The 22,922-nt window shown below is 51.5% G+C and overlaps 2 protein-coding genes across 4 annotated transcripts in view; one reads left to right on the top strand and one right to left on the bottom strand.

Moving 5' to 3' along the window:
- Positions 1 to 7,153, top strand: part of NCOA6 (nuclear receptor coactivator 6) — a 37,736-nt gene extending 30,583 nt beyond the window's left edge. Inside the window, exons 13-15 of one of the 2 annotated variants that reach the window (XM_021417094.1) lie at positions 820 to 856; positions 3,504 to 3,652; positions 6,554 to 7,153. In XM_021417094.1, coding sequence (XP_021272769.1) covers positions 820 to 856; positions 3,504 to 3,652; positions 6,554 to 6,600 — 233 coding nt within the window. In that variant the 3' untranslated portion in view covers positions 6,601 to 7,153. Of the gene's footprint in view, positions 1 to 819; positions 857 to 3,174; positions 3,653 to 6,553 lie in introns of those variants that run through there. The other variant, XM_021417095.1, reaches the window with a different exon arrangement.
- Positions 9,388 to 22,922, bottom strand: part of TP53INP2 (tumor protein p53 inducible nuclear protein 2) — a 14,099-nt gene continuing 564 nt past the window's right edge. Inside the window, exons 2-4 of one of the 2 annotated variants that reach the window (XM_021417096.1) lie at positions 20,277 to 20,610; positions 17,325 to 17,655; positions 9,388 to 15,747 (exon numbers count right to left, since the gene is read on the bottom strand). In XM_021417096.1, coding sequence (XP_021272771.1) covers positions 15,495 to 15,747; positions 17,325 to 17,655; positions 20,277 to 20,400 — 708 coding nt within the window. In that variant the 5' untranslated portion in view covers positions 20,401 to 20,610 and the 3' untranslated portion in view covers positions 9,388 to 15,494. The remainder of the gene's footprint in view (positions 15,748 to 17,324; positions 17,656 to 20,276; positions 20,611 to 22,922) is intronic. The other variant, XM_021417097.1, reaches the window with a different exon arrangement.

The following is a 22,922-nucleotide window of genomic DNA, read 5'->3' on the forward strand; positions in this document are numbered from 1 at the left end:
AGTCCAGCATAGGCAATGCTATCATCAAACAGCAAGCTAACGATGGTGCATTTCAGTGATTATCTCTAAATCCTCAGTCGCAGTTTCTCACGTGAGGCACAGCATTTAGATCGAGGTACTCATCTCAGCAAAATGGTAGATATGGGGATAGTTAAAAGATAGACAATTTAAAAAAAAAAAAAAAAAGGATTGGAAATCTCATGTGATGGAAATCAGTGCTGTGGTGAACGCTCAAATGAGAAGCAGAGAGTTATTTCCAAAATCACTAGGAGGGAGGAGGAAGGCAGAGCACACTGCTCTTTGGCACCTCCAGAAAGATTCTCCAACTTAGCAGAAGTGTAACTGGGCTTCAGAAACATATGTCCCCTTCTACACCTTCCTACAAAATTCATTAGGAAATATTGCTTTCAGGTGATTATGTTAAAGTAAAATCTTTATGTCAAATGTATGATAGATTCAGATCAGTATTTTTAAAGTTTAAAACCATAAAAATGTAGAAGCCTTGGAAGGAATGAACTGACTAAAGTAGAATTTACAAGGGAAAGGACTGTAGCCGTTATTAGAGAATTTCTCTGCAGTTTCTTTCTGCAGGGTTTCTCTTCACTTCTCTTTTCGCAGCTGGTGCAGGCCCTCATCAGAGCACTGCCTGATGTCTGCCTCATTGGATGCGTTAGGTTGATTTGCTTTGAGAATAACAATAGACAAGATAAACTTATTTGTCAGTCATAACACATAACGAGAGAACTGTGAGATAGCCATGCCTTGTTAGCAAATATGTACTTCTACAGCAGACCTAAAAACTATCTTTTTCTCTTGTAGAGCTTGAAACAAATGCTCCAGTAGTTGCTGGTCAAAGGTAAGGAGATAGCTTATGTAGATTCAGAATAGATACAGCTTTCATGCAAGGAAGTCCTTTTCTCTTTGCTTCAATTGCACAAATTAAAAAAAAAAAAAAAATCTTCTGCTGTGGTTGTTCACTTTCTTTGCCATACCTTTTCTTCCCTTCTAAAGAATTCTGCTAGGAAACTGTTCCAAAATGTGACTGAAATACAGAATGTAAGATAACTTTCTCCCTCGTCTGTCTTCATGCTTTGGGCAGTGTTTCCTCCTGTCCTCTCAGACCTGAGTGTTTCACGTCCTGGAGGGCTCTTGATGGTTCTAGCGTTTGGTATTTTCTGAGAACAAACTAAAAATGCAACCCCAAAAGCCTGCAGAACAGCTGTCGGGAATTTTTGTTTTCTGAAAGTAGGAATTTGTAAAGGCTTTTCTTCTTACAGTTTATATGTGCTTTACTTACTGTTTTCTGCAGATTTCCTCTGTGTTTTCCTGTTGATGCTTTGCTGAAACCTGATAGGAAAGCCTGGTAGAAGCTTTGTGTTGTCCTAGTTAAGACTTCCACTAATTAAAGGAATAAATTTCAAATGGTTGTGTTCTGTCAGAAGAAACTACCGCCTTCAAGATCAGTTTCTGTTAAATCTAAAACCACTTAGCTCTTGCACTCACTTTAGGCAGCTCTAATGTCAAACCTGTAAGATTTCTTTGATAACTGCCAATACAGCTGGCTGTGGTCTTGGCGCTGCCCTGCTCAAAGTGAAGCGATACAAGAAGCCGGGGTTAATGGTGTGGCTTGCTGTCAGTCCATCAGGAAATAAAGTGGGTAAGAGAGGGAAAGCAGTTTACTTTCTCGTATCAGGAAGGACTCTGAATCAAACCTCTGTTTACCTTCATGTGGGCTGGGACCTTTCCGGAGTTGTATCAAGGACAGATGAAAGGTTGATGGTTTTGGGGGGGGATAGAATTGTTTTTAAAAGCTGAAGGTGAGACAATTGGCAGATGAGAGGATTCTCCAAATAGACTGTCATTCAGTACATCAGATTATCTCAAGTACATTTCTGTTTCCATTTTTCTGGACCGATGTTTTTTTTTTGGGAAAGAAGGAAAGTTTTCAGGGAAATAATAAAATCTAGTGATGTCTGATATTCACAGTGGTCAGCTCTGAGCCCCAGGGTGATGTGTTACGTGGCGCAGGCCTTAGAGGAGTCCTGCAGCATACAGAGCACTAGAAATACCTTTACTTGGGTCAACTTCAATTCCTTCTAGAAAACCAGAGGAGAGTTGTTGGTCCCTATGGAGCAATCCAAGTTGATGAATACTTATTTGAATTCTTCAGCTGTTATCTCCAGTAAGCAAACTTCAGCTGATGGCCGACATTTGGCTGACACGCACCTCCAGATAGCCCCAGAAGTAATTGGCTGTTGTTGCTTACTGGTTCCTTACTGGAAGACCAGTTTTGTGACCTCTTTGGTCCAGTCTATAGATTGCCCATAGTGCTGACCTGTGGGGAAATTGCTTTCAATGTTTATTTTGTATCTCTGACAATCCACGTTCTTCTGTACTCTCCTTATACTCTGTTTCCCTGCTTGAGAATGTGTTTGACTGTCTTTCCTTACGTTGGCAAAGCGTGTTTTGTTTCAGCTGTTACTTAAAACTGCAAATCTCTGCAGTAGTTTCTTTCTCTTAAAGTAGGGCTTCCTCTGAAATACTGGTACTGTAGTAAAACCTCTGTAATGCACGGGTCTGCTTTGTATATTTTCCATCAGTTCTCTGATTAAGGCATCCTTTTTTGAAATCTTGCAAGTAGCAGAAGAAGGGCATGAAAGGAGTTTTCTTTCTTCTTTTCTATTATCAGCAGATTTATTTGCTTAATTGCTTACCTTTTAATTCACAGAAGATAAGTTTAGCTTAATCTTCAGAAACTACATAGTCATCAGAAGTTGTCTGGCATTAGTATGTTAAAGAGAACAGCCCCAAACATCAGGGTGAGTTTGCAGGGCAAATAGTAATAAAATATAAGTGGAGTTTAATTACAACACATTACGCTCCATTTATTGTCTCAGCAACAAGAAATGTGGATTTCCATTCTGCCTACTGTTTCCACAACCTATTGCTATTTCTTGTAAGAGTAGAATGCCGTAAACTTTCAAGAAAGTTTTAAATAATCCTTAAGCTTTTTATTATGTGAAGAAATAATGTGGATCAGTTAGTCGAGTCTTTTTAGTGGAAACAAGAGCTGGCAATTAAGGGTTCATAATTCCTCCTTATGTTCATCTGCAATTTCAACTCTGTATTCCCATATCGTAGCGGTCTCTAATGTAACTTGTTTGCTTTTCCTAGACTTCAGTAATGGTGGCACCTGTGGAAAACAGAGCAGACAATTTATAATGCATCTAATTTCTTGGTCTTCTAATGTTGAAAATATTCTCTTTGAGGACTTCTCAATTCTGTATCCTCTGATAATTTTTAATAGAAATGGACTATACTCTGGCTTGCTCAGGTCATTCTTCATCTGATAAAACTTCTGGTATCTCTAGCATTTCATATCTTCAGTGCTAATAGTCCGGAACTGGTACCTGTGTTGGTCCATCCTTCAGCTTGTCTGAGTTGCATAGAAAAACGTAATTCTTCTTACACTTCATCAGAAATATTTTGTCCCACTTTATTAGTAATGAGACAAAAGAGAATTGTGAAAAGTCTAAAACTCCAAGTAGAAGAAATTCAAGAACAGAGGATTCTGCCGCTTCACAGGAAACTGTAGAGAATGGACAGCGCAAGAGGTCCTCCAGACCAGCATCTGCATCCAGCACTGCAAAAGGTAAAATGCACAGCCGTCATTTCTGTGGAGAGGGCAGGAAGTGAGGTGCTTCCCCTAAGTAACCCTTTCAGTAACTGGCTCGTATCTATGGTTTATAGTTTGTAACCCTGGTGTGCTTTTAACTCTAGTTTCAATGGTTTTAGACACAGGTTGGTGTTCAAGTGTTTACCTAAATCTGTACTGGCGGTGAATCTTGTATGGATTTCTTATTGTTACATTTGTTGAACTGGTTTTCTGCCGTACTAATCAACTTAGTATTTGGCGAGCTTGCCTAGTTGAAGTTGAATTCTCTTTACAGAAATGTGTCGGTAATGGACTGTACTCGAGTTAAAAAGCATCATTTTTTTCCCTGAAATCTGAAAGACATGAGAAAAATGCTTATGTCATTCCAAGCGCGTGGTCAACTTTTGCAAAGCCAACTGCTCGTGTGGAGGCACGCCCAGAGTGCTGCCCGGCTGGCAGCCTGCGGCACACAGGAATGCGGCACACAGGAGCGCACTCCCTGGTTGTTCTAGCCACAAACGCCCGAAGCTGTCAAATTACAGGCAGTAAACCCTGGTGCTGGCAGTTACCACGTGCCTTACTTCCATACGGGCTGCAGTCTTGAGCACAGTACACAGCAGTTGTGAGATGCGCAGATTTGTTCCCAGAATGCAGTCCACGGTGCTGCTCTGCAGTTATGAAGGTAACTGTGTCAACTCCTGACATGTAAGGGTCAGAGCAGATCTGATGGACAGAAGTTGTGCAAGAGAGTAGAGAGACCAGCACGAGGAAACATTCAACCAGTATTTTAAAGATAACTTGCCGAACAAAGAGGTATTAGTACATCATCATTATAAAAAGAAGTCAAATTGAATGCAGCAGCCATTTTCCATATTGAAGATACCAAAGTTTGCTGGTAAGAGTATTTGCATTTATAAGAGTTTGAGAGTGAGTCTTCCAGCTGTATATAACATTGCAATGACATGTCAAGGGCCCTCTGCGTTCTGCAGTTCTAAGGCTGCTGAATTTAATTAAAGTTCCCTCTCATGGCAGGGTTGTGCAGAAGTCTGTATTGTAACAGTAAGTTATCTTTCATGATGTGAAGAAAAGGTTGAGAAATGTGAAGCAAATGTAAAATTGATTCAGTGATACCTTGGGGAGCTTGAGGCTGTCTGAAGCGTGTGAAATGAGCAAACCTGAAGATGACACCCAGTGGCACGTCAGATTCTGAGAATGCGGGAACACGGAAGAATATTAGATTTAAAGAGTAGCAGCACTTGTGTAGGGGTTTTGTATTGACTGCATCATTTGTTTACCTCTGTAAGTAAAATCATTGTTTTTGAAACCTGTACGTGGAAGTACCGCAGTGTCTGAGGGCTCTGCCTGGCAGCAGCAGCCTGGCTTGCTGTGTGCTGCTCCATGCCATTGCCTTATCTCCACTCAAGCTACTGCCTACTGCAGATCTTTGGAGAAAACAAGGTGCTTCTGTGGAAGGGCACAGTGTAAAGGGGTAGCGAGATGGAGTGTATGAAGTGGGAAGAGGCTTACCACGTGTGCCTACTCTGTTCTGTGCATTTACTAGTGAAACGTAGCTTAAGGAAGCCTGTATGTTCTGTACATTCCTGGCCGCCACCTAGATGTATGTGATCTGTGTCCCAAGAAACTTGTTAATCCACCTTAAGGACAGTGAAGGGCTAGGGAAAAAATAGTTTTTGAAGTAGAGGCTGATTAAGGCCATTATGAAAAACAGCATTTAGGAAAAACTTCAGCACAGCAGGGAGAGAAAAGAGGTTTGGGAGCAGTTTGCTCTGAATGAGCCACACAGAGTATCGGGGAGGATGGGCCGGGGGGTTCTGCTGGAGGAGCAGCAGAAGGCAGCGGGCAGCAGCTGCTTGAACCTTGTGCTCTGCCCGCCAGGCACGCTTCGTACAGTCCCACTTCTGGAAACCCATAGTGTTCTGGGATGCACAGCTGTTAGAATGCCTTACCAGCAAGGGCTGCATCAGTGTTTACTGTAGCTTTGGGTTTGTTAAACTTGGAAAAGTGGATATTTTTGTAATACAGCATTTAATAGCCATGGAGCTGTGTCGCTGCTTTTCTAGTTTGAGAGGTCTTGGGTTTTTTTTTTCCCTTTTGACTCTCAGATACACACAGCTGTAGCAGCTGCTGGAAAATACTGTAAAGAGCCAAAGACACATCACCAGTGTTTCCAATTGAATTTTTTAAAAACCTAAAGGTGCAGATGGCCTTAGTCCTTACTCAGTGCTCTTTTTTTTGTGTTCTGAAATGGAAACTTAGTGCCTTGGTAAGTGGCCTGAAAACGACAACTGGTTTTGCTGTAGCTTCTGCGGGTGCTTCTGTTGTTCTGCTGAAGTACCATCCCGTGCATTGTATCCTTCTGCATAAGCTGTTTTTCTGTGAATCATAATGTGTACTGGAGAGACTTGTTTTCTAATGCCCTGGTTTTCCGAGGACTGGGACAACCAGATTCTCAAGGCATGCGGCAGCCCCAGAACACTGCCTGAGTTTCCCGACAATGCCATCTCCAAGTTCTGTGCTTGGATCTAATTCCTGCAGCTCGTGCCCAGAGTGGTGGCTGTGTTTGCGGAGCCCTGTTGCAGGCTGTGGCTGAGCAAGATGTGGCGTGTGTGGAACTAAAGTTAAAGAACAGCTTAAAGTACACGACTTCTGTTTTTAAGGCCATGCCGTTGCGCCCAGGTTTGCAGCAGAAGCTGGTGGGCGTTCTGTGCTGCTGCACTGCTGCTGGCGGTGCTCAGGATGGAGGCTGTGTTACGTGTTGTGAAAGGTCATCCCTCTTGCCCCCTGCTGTGACTTTAGAGTCGTAAAAGGGCGATCTGTGCGCTCGCATGAATGGTTACCGACTTAGTATCCATGCTTTTTTTCTTCTCTTGATTTCAGAAACGAGTGCCAGTGCAATGCAGTCAAAAAGAAGAAAATCCAAGTAAATTACTGCATGGAAACATGAAACTTGTAAATGAGTGTGAATTTACCAATAGCAATTTTTGAGCTGTGATTTTTCTTTTTTAAATAAAATTCTGTACAGTAAGTCATTTTAATATTATACTGTTCCCGATAAATGATTTTTTTTTTCTAAAAAACAGATAAATAGATATAAAAACTGAATTCTTTAAAAAACCCCTGGATTTAGAGAGTGAAGTCCAGGGTTAGCACATTAGGTTAATGTGTTTGTAAGAAATGGAAGGGGAGGGGAGACAATTGTAAATGTACTTGTTTCCGCTTTTCATAAACAAATTAGAATACAGGGTTGTCATTTTTAGCTATTAAAATAATGTATTGTGCTGTTGTTTAAGTACTGTATGTGAATAGCAGTAAGAGGGTTATAAACAGACCCAATTTTGTTTGGAAATGTAAATAATTTTATTATATAGTAGATCTGATGTATTTGTTGTAGAAATGGACCAGTGAAACAAAAATGACTTTATGGGTTTGTATAATGTGGAATCCCTCTTGTTCTAAATAAATGTTATTGTCCTATAATTTGGGTTGCATTATTATTAGCAGCAGCAACAGCATCATTCCAAACGGGAAGATTGAATGGATTATTTAGAGCTCTGGGCCTGCGAGCTCCTTATATGGAGCTTTAGAAAGGAATTTGTTGAACCACAAATGAATTAACTAGTGCAGCTGTTGTAGCAGAGCAAGAAAAAGATTAAAGGCCACCCTCCAGCCCCCAGGGTGTGTGCAATGAATACATAGCGGGGGCACCCAGAAGACAGCTCTCCCCAGGAACAGAGATGCTCAGCGGGAAAACACAGCAGAGAAAAGTGCCGCTTTAAACGGTTTGAAGACTTTCTGAAATGCGGCAGCTTGAAGCGTGTCTGTCTGGGGGACTGTACATCCATGGTGGTGACTTGTTTGCATGCACTGCCAGGAAAAGTAGGTCAGCCTTTTTGTTCCAGGGAGCTCTTGTGGGAAGAAATTGAGAAACGAGTCTATTTAGATGGCTGGTTGCTTTGTGCTCAAGTAGGTATTTTTACCTTTTTACTTTCCCAATGGATTTTTTAAATTTTGATTTAGGCAGCCTTTTAAAATATATAAATTGCCAGCTGGTACCTCCTGTAATTGCAGAAATAACCTATTTGTGCGCAGAGCAAGGCTAACTTCTCCCCTTCCTCCTTCGCTGTCAAAGCTTGGGTCCTCGCTTTCTTTGCCATGGAGAAGTCCGAGTGGTGTGGGAGTGCTGCCTCCTCCCGAAGGCCTGGCCTTGCCCCACTGCTCACACCCCTTGTCCTTCACTGGGCCACTCTGAGGTTGGTTGCCAGGGAAAGCATCGACTCCTGTAAGATTTTTATATGTTTTTTATTTGGATGTGTGTGTGTATTTCACGTGCACACGTGTAGTCAGTAGGAAGCCATCTGAGTTTCTGAAGTGACCCATTTTTACTCCTTCCAGCCTCCACCATTTCTTAACCTCATTTTAGTCTTCCAGCTCACAAAATTGGTTTTATTCCCCATGTGGACTGATGCCGAGGACAAGGCAGGATTGCCCCACGCCTGTCAGAGGTCTTGCTGCCCCTGTGCAGGTGGAGGGGCTGCTGTGCTGCAGTGCTGATGTTCATGTCCTATTCCTGTCTTCCCACTCGGGCACTCGCTGCCTTCTGGGTCTGGCCTGGCTGCTGCTGTTGCCTGTCAGGTCAGGGGAAGTTTTGTGGGATGAGAAACTGGACGAAGTACAAAAAACTGAAGGATGGTGTTTGCAGGCCATCGGAACAAGGTCCTTGTTCCGTGGGCAGGAAAAGGGCATGCAAAACACAAAGGTCTTGGTGCTACATGTGAGAAAGTGAGGTCTGCCTTCGAGCTTAGCTCCAGCCATACCAACTGCAGCACTGCACCCACAAGGTGGAAGGGTTCCTCTAATATCCTCCGTGTAGGAGGGGAAGAGAGAGGTGCACTCAGGATTGCAGAAAGCACCACAGCACGGGAAGTTGATGGTAGGGTTGTGATCTGGGGAGACCTGGGCAGGCCAAAGGAGAGGGTGGATGGGAGCCCTGGGAAGGGAGGGGTGCACCAGGGAAGGGACTGGGGGGCCTTGTGTTGGTAAGGAGAGCCTGGGGCTGAGAGCTTAACCTGGTGCTGGGCAGCAGGAAGGGTCAGCAGGTGCTGATAATGAAGGTGTAGCCAGTGGGTAAGGGAAGAAGTGAGCATTCCCCTTTCCTTGGCACGCGCTAGGCTATGGGTGGAATATTACCACCTGATTTCCACCCCCATATGCAAGAACATTGTTGATAACTTGATGCGGGACTGATAGAGGGTCACCAAGATGGCCAGGGACAAGGAACGCTGGGCAGGAGAGGAGAGGAATGGAGAGGAGCTCAGCCCTTCAGGTCCCAGAGCAGAAGCTGGAGCTGTGTGCATGGAGCTTCTCTGGGGATGGGGACCGCAGGCCCCGGGCAGCCCGCTGACATGGTCAGCCGCCCTCACCATAGAAATGCTTTCTCTTCCGTTGGAGTGAAACTTACCTCATTTGTCCTCACCTTCCTCTACCAAGTCTTAGGGTTAGTTAATGGGGGAAAAAATCTTCTTCAGTGACAGCCTGTGCCACCCCCTTCTCGTCCTTGTCTTCAAAGGGGACTGTTTTCTATCGACTTGTGTCTGATAGTTACAGCATTGATTTTTCAAAGTCTGTTTCAAAGGCCAAAGCCTTCTGCATTTTGCAGACAGTTTGTAAACAGATATACTCGTCAGCTTCAGAGGAATACACGTAAAATAGACTTTAAATATATATATTTTTTTTATTTCTTGTGGTTTTTCTTTATATTAGATTTTTTTTTCAGTCAAAAAACGGCATTACAATCTAACAACCGAAACCAGGTTACACACACACAGGCACACTACGTAACGTATTCCAGGCAGTCGTGTCCCTCAGTCTGTTGACACGTGGCACACGTTTAAACAAAGTCCTACAAGAAGCAGACACCCTTCCCCTACTAACCTTGCTTACGTTGATTTAACACGTTAACACACAAAGAGGACGTATTTCATTAGCGTTGTGTTTTGAACAAGCTTTCAGTCCTACAGCATAGGTGATGTAGAAAACGTGGGGCTTTTTTTTCTCGTCTCCGAAAACATGGTGTCAGTGTTGTCCCACTGGTGTAAGGCATTCAGCGGTGCCGGGTCGCCCTGCGGCAGGACGCGGCCGTGGGCATCCGCTGCACAGCGTGGCTCCGCCGTGCCCCAACCCGCTCAGCGCCGGGCAGGGAGCCGAGCTGGGGCGCGTTCTCCCATGCGTCCAAGGGAAGGCGTAAGGCATCCCGCTCAGCCCGGACAGCGCTTCTCTTCAGAAGAGGACGTGAAAGGCAAAGCTGGACGTGGAGCACTGTCCTGGGGCAGCGCCCGCTGCTCGGCCCCCGCACACAGAGCGGCGAGGAGCCGGGCTGGGGTCTGAGCGCCTCAAAGCTGCCCAGGAGATTCGGCAGCCAAACTGGGGCTTTGAGGGCGTTCCTTCCGTGAGGCTTCTCTGCAGGTCCCAGCGCCTACTTGTTAAAGCAACATAGAAACGTGGAGTGTTGAAAATGTAATTCCCAGTCATCCCTTGCATAGGACTTTTAACTACGGTTCACTAATTTATTCAAGTTCTGCAGTTGCTTAAGAAAAAAATAAGATGACAGACCATGAAAAAAGGACGAAAGGCACATACACAGCCATACAGCACGGAGATGTACAATAAGTGTAGATGAGTTTTACAAGCAGAATAGCTAGCCATAGAGTTGATACATATAAATAAAATATTGCAATGCTTCATTGCTCCATACAGATATATTTATGATACAAGAAAAAAAAAAGACTATCACTATTTTATCATTACATCTTGAGCTGTTCCCCCCCAACTAGATTTCCCACAGTGTAACTGTGATGAAACAGAGCAAAAGAAGAGATCTAGGGAGACCTGGGCATGGCTGCGATGAGCTTCCCCAACAAGTGTGAGTGGTGAAGGAGTGGAGGAGTGTGGGGCTCCCCGGGGCTGTGCAGAAGCTGGAATTTATGATGCTGGTTTCTTTCCTCCTCTGTTTGAAGGGAATAAAATCTTCTTGCCCTCCCCCAGCCCCAATGCAGAGGCAATGGAATGCAATGGCAGGAGTTGTGCTGTCAGCTGCAGTGGAGCTGAAGCTTCGTGTCAGGTTTGTGTACTTTGAGCTCACACGCTGACAGGCACAGGGTGCATGGCAGATTCCCTCTAACAGCATTTTGGTGACTTTCAGCTGGAAAAGCAACACCCCCACTGCAGCGCGGTGGATAGGGTGGGTACCCCACGCCTCGTCTGCCTGCAGGGAAGAATGGAAGGAATACACCAAGGGACAACATTGCCATTCCATGGAGCCGCATGGTTTGCTCAGCCTCATATTTTAAAGAAAGAATTGTAGTTTTCAGTAAAGACAGATATCTTCTAAGAAGCAGAAAGAAAGGCCGTCCCCTAGTGCGTGGACAACAACGTGTGGCGCAAGGCCACGGAAGACGCTGTGGACACATTAACATAACAAGGACCGAGCCCTTGATTACATCGGGTTAATATTCACAATTCTGAACCACCAGCAGCCGGAATCAAGGCAAAATCAAGGCACAGCTCGGCAGGCTTGTTCAAATCGTGGGCATTCAGGGGAGGCCTGGGTGCTGCCCAGCACCAGAATTGACGGCAAGCCTCTGTGGGAGCAATCGCTAAGCTGCGCCATTAGCATCTCAAATCACACTGCAGTGTTTGTTCTTCATTTTCTTGCACTGAGTGGTACAACAGGACGGCTGTGCGTCCTTCTGCCGGTGGGGCTGAATGGAGATGTAAACACAGAATTATCTATTCATTAGCAACGTGCCTGGAGGTGCAGTGAATACTCCAGCGGAGGTGATCTTTGGGATGAGCTATGCGTGAAATCTTCTCCATTATAGAAAAGCTGACTCCTGTGGAAAGAACCGTTTTCTTCCTACAGTGAGCTTTCACAGCACTTGTTTTGGAAAGTGCATTTGTGGCTGCGTGCTTCAGAGCCCTCTGCCCCACCTTGTGGCTCCCGGTGCCGGCCAGAGCCAGAACTGGGCAGCGGGATGTGGCTGCGCTGAGCTGCCAGGGTGGCAACAGCAATTGTTGTCTGCCTGTCCCCTGCCCCAGCATCACTCTCTGACCCCACTGCTTCACGCAGCCCCATGCTGGGCCCTGCCGGCTGCAGCTGCCAGAGGAGCACACGGTGCCATCCTGCTGCCCAGATCTTGGGGCTTTCGCAAGGCGTCAGTCTGCGCCGAGTTATTTACAGCTGAACGGGCCTGCTCCATTCTAGCGGTACGTGAATTTTGGGGATAAACACAAGGGAATCAGGGATGACACCTGCAGCACAAGGACATGGCTACCACTCCCACACTCGTGCCCACCCGTCCCCACACCGCACTGCCCAGGGGCCACAGCACACATCCCACAGCCCAACAGGCTCCACAGGGACCGCACAGATGAGTAACCACGGCCTCACGGGCAGCGACAGAACCCATGTCTGAATGGAGATGTCCAGAAAAACACTCTGTGACAGGCGCCAGCCAACTCATCTGTCCATGAGCCCATGCTGTAGCTTCCCCCCTGCACAACAAAACCAAGCCACGAACTCGCCCTGCCGCCTAAGCAGGACACGGCCCCAGCTCTCCCTGCTCTGTGCTCCCTTCCCATTCCCGCCAGGAGCACCACGCAGCTCCTCACAAATCGGAAATATTGGATGCAAAAAACTAAAAACTGGAAACCTCAAAACAACCTACCAAACATCCACACCGGGCTTTAAAATATTTACACGTGCACATGTGTGCACACTGAAAAGTTCTCAGTTTTTAAGCACCTTTCATTTGTTTTAAGATTCAAGGAGGTTCATCACCTCAGGGTAAAGGGTATTCCTTGATCTTACAACAGTGGGGCAGGAGATTTGGTATTAGGCCGGCTGTAGTGATCACTGCTGGACAGGACAGGAGCAGCACAGGTCTTCTGCAAAGCTCAGTTCAAACGTGTCTCTGCCACAGCATCAGAAGTGTCGGTCACAAAGTGCGAGAAGTGAATCGATCCTCACTGTGTACAGGGTTAAACAGTGATTAATAGATATTAATACATGAGCAAGTGTGCAAACAGAGGGAGGACCACAGGAGCCTATTCACCATAGTAAGCGCACTCCACTTGCCCGTGGGGTGCTACGACTCTGGATTAAGCTCTTCATTAAAACACTGCTAATAATTTATTAACCTTTTATAAGGATACTCTTGATAAAAAGTGTGATAGTAGTTCCACTTTTTTTCCTGTGTTGGTTGGGAGCAGCTTGATGACAGATGTCTCAGACTGGCACAGAAAGAAAAAAGGAAAACAATACATCTTGCAGTCTCTTCCCCCAAACAGGACGGAGCAACAGCATCTGCCGTTTGAAACAGATGATGGGAATCAGTGAGGGCTCTGCAGGGGCTGCAGCTGCCCCAGTGCCAGGAGGAGCAAGAAGCAGAGAACAGTGTTGACATGGGCAACAGACGGGGTCCCCTATGGGGCAACGCTCGCAAGCAGCTGAGCAAACGCAGGACGCACAGGCGTGCATGCGGCAGCATTCACCCCAGGAGCTGCATGGTGTCCCCAGCACATCTGCACCTCTGAGCTGCAGAGGGGTGGAGGTGGCAGCCCCAGCCTCGGGCGCTCCCTGGAGGGGCCACTGGGACATGTGGCTTCTCAGATGTGCAGAACTTGCAGCAGGTTAAGATGGCTGGGAGGAAGGAATTGCTGGCGTTGTTAACTTCTTGATGTGCCTTTGGGCTAGAGAAAAAATTCTTCCTCTGAAGGCATTGTCTGGGCAGGGAGCAGCCTGGTGGCCAATGGAGACATCATCCAGAGCTCTGGGAGAGAGCAGGAGTGTGGGACATGACTCTAGGCGTCAAACTCAGCCTTCCTCATCGCACCGAAGTGCCCAGAATTGGCCCCGTCCTCCTCAGCAGCACCTGTGGCTGCATTCCTACAAGAGCAGTGCTCCCAGTTTGTACTGGGGATCACTTCAGAAATAAAAAGGCATTTCACGTGAAGCCAAGGAAGCCAGTGGATGTAAACTTTCCCCTCGAGTCAAGGAATCATCCATCAGTCTCTGGTAGAGAAATGAAAGTGTGCATCTTGACTGTGCCCAGGGCGGGATGAGGCACTGACCCCTGGCTCACTCCTGCTCTTCTATTGGGAACAAGCTCTGCAACTCCGTGCCTACAAGAACGGCTGGAAAAGCAGCACAACAGAACTGCCTGTTTTCTGCCTGAGAAGCTTTTACCCTGCCTGCTACTGAAATTAGAAAGCAGAATTTGAAATGGGGGTTCCTGTTAGGAATGATACTACCTGGCACTGGACTCCCTGGCAGCAGGGCAGCCAGCGCCGTGCCCAGCAGGACTGAAACTGGCCTGGAAGAACTGAATCTGGAAGGCTCCGATGTGTGGCTTAGAATAAGTATTTGAAACGAATTTCCATTCTTCCTGTGCTTTTGGGATCATTGTCAACAGAGCTAAAGGTAAACCCTGCAGGCAAGCAGCACCGGCCATTTCCTCAGCCACGGATCTGGGAGGCTGATCACTGGAGAAGGGTCTGGGGGTGTTTTCTTTTTTTTAAATGAGAGAAAGAGTAAGCAGTCCGAGGTTGGGCCTACAACAATTGCCTAACAGCAGTTCCCATGCTGCTGTTCCAGGGGTTCCCAGCGCTGAAGGGCAGCACCTCCGGGGGGCCAGTACCAGGTGCTAGGAGGAGCGGGAGCACAGCAGCACCAATTAGCATCACCCAGGCCTGGAGGCGGCTGCTGCAAGTGCTGCGATGTCGCCAGGGCAGACAGGCTTCCCTCCACGGCACAGCTCTGGCCTGCAGCCCTCCCACTGCCTGGCCTTGTGCCACAGCCACTCGCTTCCATCCTTCCCTCTGTTCACATTCTCTCACCGCCAGCTCCAACGTGCTTCTGCCACCTGGGGGGGTCTGCACAGGTCCCTTCTCCACTCTGCTGCTGGGGGTGGCACGGGGCAGCTGGTGTTCCTTGGCTCACACAGCACAGGACCTGGGGCTGCTCACGGCCGTAGCGTGGTGGGAGCAGGCCCGGTGCTCGCTGGAGGCTGCAGAGACCTGCTGACATCCCCGTGCTGCACCAGCGCCCAGCTGCCACCTCCCAGCGGTGCTCCAGCAGCTCCCAGCTCAGTGCTTTGTTTCCTGAGATTTCTGGTAATGTTGTCTTTAAAAACACAGAACACCGAGTCCCGCCTGGCTTTCCATAGTGAACGGCAGTGGGGTTTTCGTGTTACCGTGGTAAAAATGCAATTAAGAAATTTGGGCAGGAAGAGAGGTTGCTGGTTTTACCGGCACAGAGCCCCCAGTGGCACAGCCGAGCCCAGCAGCAGTGCCACCCGCAGCGACAGCGGCTCTGTCTGTGCTCCACTCTGAGACCGCGGGGACGGGAGGAGGAAGCATTGGTTAGTGTTGTCGGTATTTTCCCACAAATACCAAATCTCGTCACTGTTCCTTCTCCTGCTTCTGCTTGGTATCCACTTGTGACATCACAGTCTGTTGACCTGGAGGAGTACGATGTCATGAAGAAAGGCACTGATGTCACAGGCTCCTCAGGACACAACGAACGGGATTCTCCACAGATTTTGGAAAGAGGTGGATTTGGGGAGGGCACTGCCATCCCACACAGGTGCTGCCAGCCGGCATGGCGCAGGGCAGAGGACGGCACCGCTCCTCCCATCCGCACTGCGGGAGGCAACGCCATGACAGCTCAGAGAGGTGAGGGGAGCGGCAGGGGTGCGGGGTGGCAGCGCTGGGGCCGGTGGCAATGGGAGGCCGAGCCCCGCCGGCGGGCGCTGGGGTGAGGTCAGTAGTTGCAGTGGCGCTGGCAGGGCTGGTGGAGGAAGCTCCCCGCGCGCTGGTGGGCCCGGCGGGGTGGGCGTTGGCGGGCCCGGTCCTGTCGCTGCAGCGCCTTCTGGCTGAGCCACGGCTTCTCGGCCAGCTGCTTGGCCCGCTGCACCCGCCGTGCCTGGCTGACCTTCTCCAGGACAGCAGCCTTCACTGACAGGGACGCGCTGCGGTGCGGCACGTGCCGCTCCAGCCGGGGCTCCGGCACCTCCCTGCGGGAACATGAGATCATCAGAGGCCAGTGGTGCCCAGGGCTCCCGTCCCACACGTGATCGGCCTATGCCCTCCTGTGCCCCCCCCTCTGTCTGGAGCGCCATCCCCACAGGTTGCCGTGCGAGGGCTGTGGGATGCCTGCAGCAATGCAAGGGCAGTTCAGGCAAGACCCTGCTCAGCCCATTGTTCCACCAGCACGCTCAAACTCGGTGGGCAGGAGTCGAGCACAGCCCACAGCCATCTTGCGTCCATCCCACTCCCAAAGCAGATGCGCTCCCAGGCCTGTTCCTAGCTCCCCTTGGCCTCCCTCCTCCTTCACCCGCCATCACTGAGGTTCCTCTAGAGATGGCAATGTGGCCCTCAGAAGAGCTTTGCAAAGAGAGAAGGCCAAGAGGGACAGTGTCCCCTGGCTAAACAGGTTTACTTCCAATTCTGCCTTGCAAAGCTGAGCAAAAAGCAAGGCTGTGACACAGGGGATGCTTCCCCGCCCCAGGGAAAGGTGCACTGGGCCAGGGCAGCAGTAACTCAGCACAGCAGCACAAGGGCTGGGCCAGCTGGGCATGGTCAGGGTTTCCCTGGGTGGTGTGAGGGGCAGCCATGGGGAGAGGACAGAGCTCCCCATGCTGCACAGAGGCTGCGGGCACAGGAAGGGCAGGTCAGGGACTGCATCCTGCCAGCTCCAACGGAAGGGGATAGCAGGGGGGCTGGGTCTTACTTGCACCTCAGTAAAGTGGCAGACTGGGGCATCTCTGTTTAACTACCCCCCATTATGCTGGAATACGTAGCAGGAAGAAAGGTCTGCACCCACATGCGGTGGGTGAAGGGGAGAGCACCTGTCCTGCTGCCGCACGCAGTGGAAGCATGACCCGAGCCAGAAGGGAGAACTGGTGGCAGCCAGCAGGCTGCAGCACTCCCCTGTACGGGGGAAATGGGGGCTCAGGGGAACTGATGTGTTAGGGGCCACCCTTTCCTGGTGGGGCTTCTTTACTCATGCTGTACTTATGGAAGCCACCAGGCTTAAGCACAGCCTGGCAGGCTCCCCAGTCTGGCAGTGGGGTGACACGCAACATGCAGGAGTAGATGAGGATGAGGCCAGTGCCTCCCCAGCAGCAAGCACATAACAATGGTTTGGCCAGTCCCATGCCCGTGGTCATCTTAACGTAGTCCTAGCACATGCCAGAATACTTTCAGGCATGGAGGCTGCTGTTCTTGCACAGTGCTGGCCAAGGCACTCTGCCAGGTAGGACGTGGGGTCACTGACGTCACCAAATTGCAGCATGGCTTGGGTTGGAAGTGACCTTCAAAGATCATCACATCCTATCCCCTGCCGTGGGCATCTTTAACCAGACCAGGTTGCTCAAAGCTGACCTTAAACACCTCCAATGACAATGGGGCATCCACAACTTCTCTGGTCAACCTGTTCCAGTGTCTCCCTACCTTTGACATTAAGTATTTCCCTATGCCAACCTAAATCTACCTCTTAAAACCACTGACCCCAGCCCCCCCCACGGTGGGCAGCATGGGCAAAACACCGCAGGCTGTGCATGGTCACCCTGGTCCCTGAGCTTGCACTCACCCGGCAGCATCGTCCTGAGGTCCCTCTGCATCCAGCTCGAGGGTGCTGGTGACGTAGACGGACATGCTGGGGTGCTCGATGAGCAGGTCCTCCATTGGGCTGCTGCCCACGCCATCGGGGCCTGGCTCCTCTGCAGTAAAACAGGGGGGAGGGGTGACAAACCAACTCTCGTCCATCAAGCAGGGGCTGGGTAGGGTGGGCGTGGGGCTGCTGGTGCGAGCCGGGACTGAGGCTGGTGGTGAGGCGGGCGGTGGTGCCGGACGGGGCCGCACCGAGTGCCCGTGGCCACCAGCCCCTGCCCGCCGCTGTGCACTGGGGCGGGCAGCACCGCCTGGGGAGCAAGCGGGGTGCAGAGCCATGCAGGGCGCAGCGGGGACACACACACACCATGTACAGTGGGGAGAGGGGGGAGAGAAAGGGGCATCGTTAGTGTGTGAGGCATTCATGGCATCGCTGCTGCGGATAGGTGTGTGGGGGGGTCCCAGCTGGGCAGCTGTGCCCTGTGCACCGACCCCACAATGGTTTCTGGTGGTTGGTTTTTCAGAAGTTGGGGTTCCTGGCAGAAATTGTTTTCCTTCTTGAAGTAGAGAAAGAAATTTGGCCAAAAACAAAAAAAAAAACCAAAACAACTTGCTTTTCTCTGCAAGCTTTCTTAGGTCACCTGAACTGTGCCATTCAAGAAGGGCAGCAAACTACACCGTGCCTATGTGGAAACGAAACACACACAGCGCGCACCTTTTCCCTGGAAGAAACATTTCTCTTGGGGTATTGGTGCTTCACCAGAAGATTTTACATCGCCTTTGACTTCAGCCTGCCAGCTGCCTTCTCCCGGTCAGCTGAGCACACTGCCTCGCAGCCACCAGGGCTGCACTCTGCTCGGGGTGGGCTCAGCACAGTCTGTAGGGACAGGGCTGAACCCGCCGCCGGGTGAAGGCACAGGAGAAATTAGAGCCAAACATGAGCCTGCACTGCCTAAACAGCCTGGAAAAAATACAAAGCACGGGGCAGGTGTTTGCCATCTAATGCACCCCGGCTCCTCCAGCCTGGGTGCAGGGCCGGCCACAATTAGCCTTGCAGACAGGACAGCACCTTGCTTCAGGCCAGCAGACAGCCGGCAAGGAACAGCTGTGGCTGTGCCAGGCTGCAGACTGCTTGCCAGCCACAGAGCCTGGCTTCAGCGCTGCTTCCTGGGGCCAAGTGTGCTCCCACAACACAGGGCCACATGTGCTAAGTTGTCCCCAGCCATCGCAAAGGGGGCCCTGGATGGCACAAGGGGTGGTTCAGGCTCCCCACACCACCGGGGGACACTGAGCCCTGGAAACGCACCCCACGGGGCCGTGCACTCAGGTGTATCTTGCACCGCATGGGTCAGAGACCTGGAGGCCACTGGGGGACAGCTGGGCTGCGAGGCACTCGCCTGCCACAACGCAGAGGCTGGGGCTGAAGCCAAGAGGCTTTGGTTTGGAATTGCTTCACATAACTCTGGGCTCCAAAATAGGGCTGAACAAAATCGATCTCTTGCTGGCTGGGGAATGCCTAGGCAGCCATGGTGCCGGCGGGGATTAGCAGTGGGGTGCCAGCTCCATGCCGGCTCCCTGCCAAAAGCTGGCTCTGCACCAGGGGCCTGGCTGCTTGAGTTTAAAAACAAAACAAAAGTCACCCAGAAAAATAGGAACCCTTCGTGCCACAGCCAGCCCTGGAGTTCCACTGAGCTGGCTGCAGGCTCCCACCCAGGGCTTCAGGGCCAGCCCAGTGTTCCTCTGCTGGGGAAAACTCATGGCTCCTCCTGGCAAGCTCGGGGCACGCTGTGGCCACTGCCAGCGGTAGGACAGAGGCCAGCTGGCCTCAATGCACAGCAGCTGCACACCCGTGTGCAGAGAGCTCTTTGCAACCCATCATCTCCCGCATCACCACTGTGACCCCAGGAACACTACAGAGGACAGGGACTCCTCTGCATGGCCCATGTCACCCTCCTTCCCCCTCCAGCTCCCTGCAGAGCTCCCACTGGCACTGGGGTGTCCCTGGCCCCCACCTCGGTTGGGTCTGTGCTTCAGTCCCTCTGCAGCTCATGGCATGGGGGAACAGATCCTAAGGAACAACTCGCATCACAAAACTGAGCTCTGCTTGGTGCATGTGAGACAGGCAGGGGCATCTGCTCACAGAACAGTGCCCACCTTGAGGGGGGATGAGCCCCAGCCCTGGGCTGGGCTCTGTGCTCATGAGAGGCTGCAAAGGCAGCTGGTAGGCACCAAGGAGCAGCAGCCCAAGGGCTTCAGTGCAGACAGCTCTGTTTGTGTGCGCTGTGCAAGGAAAAGGTCACAAAACGATCGTTGCAACCAGCTGAGTCATCGATCCTACAATAGCAACCCAAAGATCTTAATGGAGCTGGAGAAGCCCTCATGCACAAGGAATGTGTATGGCCTGGCTGCTGTCAGGGGGGCTCAGCCAGCCCAGGAGCAGACAGCATGGAGGGGCCTCCCAGGCACGGTGACATTACAGCAGCAGACTTCACCTGAGTGCTCCTGGAAAAGGTGCAGGGCATGCTTTGGGCAGATAAACCCTTGCAAAAGCTTTTGGAGAGGAGACTTCCCCTCCCAGGTGGCCTCAGAAAACCCCAGCATGGTGCAGAGCTGGAGATGGCTGCAGAGGAGGTGGCCACAAGGACACAGTCCCACTGCAGCGCAGGGGATGTGGCTGTCATCTCTGCCTGCCCTTGGCTTAGCCAAGGCCACAGTGCTCTGCCCCCACCCAGGAAGCAGGTGGGACCATCCCAAAGCCTGGGTCTCCTCCTGACCTAGCACTGTGCAGGGGTCCCATCCTGGCACTAAGGGCTTGGGAGTCCCAGGGCAGTGTCCCCAGTTATGGGCAAGCTGTGCCATCTATTGACAGCACTTGCCCGGCACTGGAGAGACAAGTCCCTTCAGCAGCTGTGTAAAACCTTGCTTTTCTCACCTCCAAGCTCGATTATGAGCCATCCATCCTCCTCCTCCTCCTCCGAGACAAAGGGCTTGGGTTCCTCCAGGCCCTCCGGCACGGTGCTGTCACTGAAGAAGAGGCTGGTGAGGCGCTGGAACATGGTGGGAGCAGTTGGATGGGACAGGAGAAAAGCAGCTGCAAAGCACCTGCCTCAACGCAGGGACGGGCAGATGGGCAGGGCGCAGAGTTCAGCGGTGCTGGAGGTCCTTCCTTGGGACAGGAGTGCTTTGCTAAAGTCGTCACTGAGTTACAGGGCAGTTACAATTGCAGTGCAGTTATGAGGTTCTTCACTTGGCTTCAGTGCAAAGGCCTGCAAAAGGGAACAGGGGCGTTCAGGCTGGAGGTGTGGTGTTAGCGAGGACAACGGGAAGGAGGTCCCAGCCCCTGCCACAGCAAAGGGCACACAGCATGTGACTTCTTCTACAAGTAATGTGCACTCACTGGGGATGGGCTCCAATGGCTTTGGGAGCACTCTCACCTCCGGAAACCTTGCTAGTGCTGATACCTGTTCTGGGCTGGTTTAATTCTGAAAGGCATTACTGTTAGATTCTGTGTGCATATTTGCAGAAATGCTCTTCTCAAGCAGCCGCATGCATTTCACTGCCACCCTCCAGCTTGGGAAGGTGACACTGTCACACGTGCCACCACTGCTACTTTACAACGATGCCCCAAGCCCATATCAGTGAGGCTGCCAAACCCAACACCACAGGCACACACCCAGCCACACACACAGGGATGGGGACAGCCACCTTGTGCCCATCTCCACCCCAACTGCGCCCACTGGGCGGGCACTTCCAGCACAGACACCCACTCACTTCCACATGTGCCCTGTACGCCCAAACTGGGGCAGAGCCAGGGCCACATGCAGCAGGACCGCTGCAGGGAGCGAGCACGCCACGTCCCCTGATCCAGGCAGGGCGAGGGCTGCGTCACCCCAGCCCTGGACAGTGCCCTCCTCCAGCCAGGCTTTGTTACTGCTCCACTTTTACTGCTGGGGAAGAGCCCCCCACATCTCAGTGTGGGGCAGCACTCCAATTTCGTTAGTGGCTGCGAAGCCCTCACAGACCCGCAGACAGATGTTAGACACAAGGTGCAGAGAAAATGCATTTGGTCTGCAGAAAAGGACATCAAAATGCCACCAGGGCTGGATGCAGGGAAAAACAAAGCCCCCACACTGATGGCAACCAGGATCCCTCCATCCATCATCCTGGAAGGGTTCCCTCTGCAGCACCAAGGCACAGCAGAGGCACTTCCCTGGTCACAGGCTCAGCTATGGCAGCGCTCAGCCCCAGGACCACGGCCACAACCACAGCAGAGCCACAGCAGAGCCACAGCATTTCCCGCATCACCCACCCATGCACTCATCACCAAACCAGCTGGGCAGCTCCCTTTCCTGGGGATTAAGTCCTAACAATAAATAAATAAATAATACACCATGGAAATAGCAAACAAGGGCGATGCCCCCACTGGGCTCTCCCAGGCACTGACCATGGCCAGGATGTCCCCCGACCCAATGAGCAACCCCAGCTGTGGGGTCATCACTCACTCAGAGGACAACCAGTGCCGGAGCTGCACAGGAACCCGCAGCAGCCTCGCCCCAAAAGGACAGCAGTGCTGGGAAGCAGCATCGGGCTCCTGTGCCCTGCCATAAATACCAGCAGCGGGATGCTGCTGACACACAGCAGAGCAGCCGAGGTACAAATCAGGTGCGTGCCTCCAGCACACATGGGAAGTGCTATTTTCAGCTCACTTCGCCTAAATTAGACAAGCACCCGCAGGCTGCTCTCTGCACACAGAGCATACCAAAGCCCTGACCCTGGCACTGAGACTCAGGGACAGGGAGATGGGGTGCCCCAGCTCCCCCCCATCCCTGTTGCGCCGCCTCTCCTCTCCAGCCGCGGGTGAGGCTGGCTGCCCACTGCCCTGTGGGGTGATCCCATGCCACACAGCTCCCAGTAGGTGCTTCGCCACAGAGCAGCCCCACGCTCATCCCCACTGATGGCTCGTCGCCCCACCGCGCTGGGCCAGGCCCCCACGCCAGGCACCCCCAGCCCTGCTCACGAAGATGGCACGGGCTTATCCTTGAGGAAAGCGCTTCCCCCGTGTTCTTCCTCTCGCACCCAGCCACGCAAGCACCGGGTGGTGCAGCAGATACGACAACAGCAAGCTATGGTAAGAAGCTCAGCGTTACTTCACAGAACTAAAGAATTTATTCTTAGGGAAAAAACAGCTGTTCTTGGAGCCGCGTAGCCTAAGCCCCGTGTGCCACCCGACGCCCGTTCCCGCAGCGGAACCGCAGCCAAGGACGCGTCCCGCAGCACGAGGGCGCCCGGGGGCCGCGCGGAGCCGCTGTGACGGCAGCGGGGCGCAGCCCGGACCCCCGCGGCCCCATGGGCGCAGAGCACGCGCCGCGGCTCGTGAGGCCGCGAGAACGGTACCGCCGCGGGGCTGCCGGGATGACACGCCGCCGCGCCCCCCCACGACACACACACGGCCGCCATTTCCAACCGAACAACCCCTGCCCGCCGAGGCCGCTCGCACGGCCCAAGCACGGCGCGGTGACCCCGCCGGGAGGTGCCGCCGTCGGGCTGGGGCCGCGCGGGGTCGCGGGAGGACAGCGCG

Source organism: Numida meleagris, chromosome 19, assembly GCF_002078875.1.
Source record: "Numida meleagris isolate 19003 breed g44 Domestic line chromosome 19, NumMel1.0, whole genome shotgun sequence".
Lineage (NCBI taxonomy): Eukaryota > Metazoa > Chordata > Aves > Galliformes > Numididae > Numida > Numida meleagris.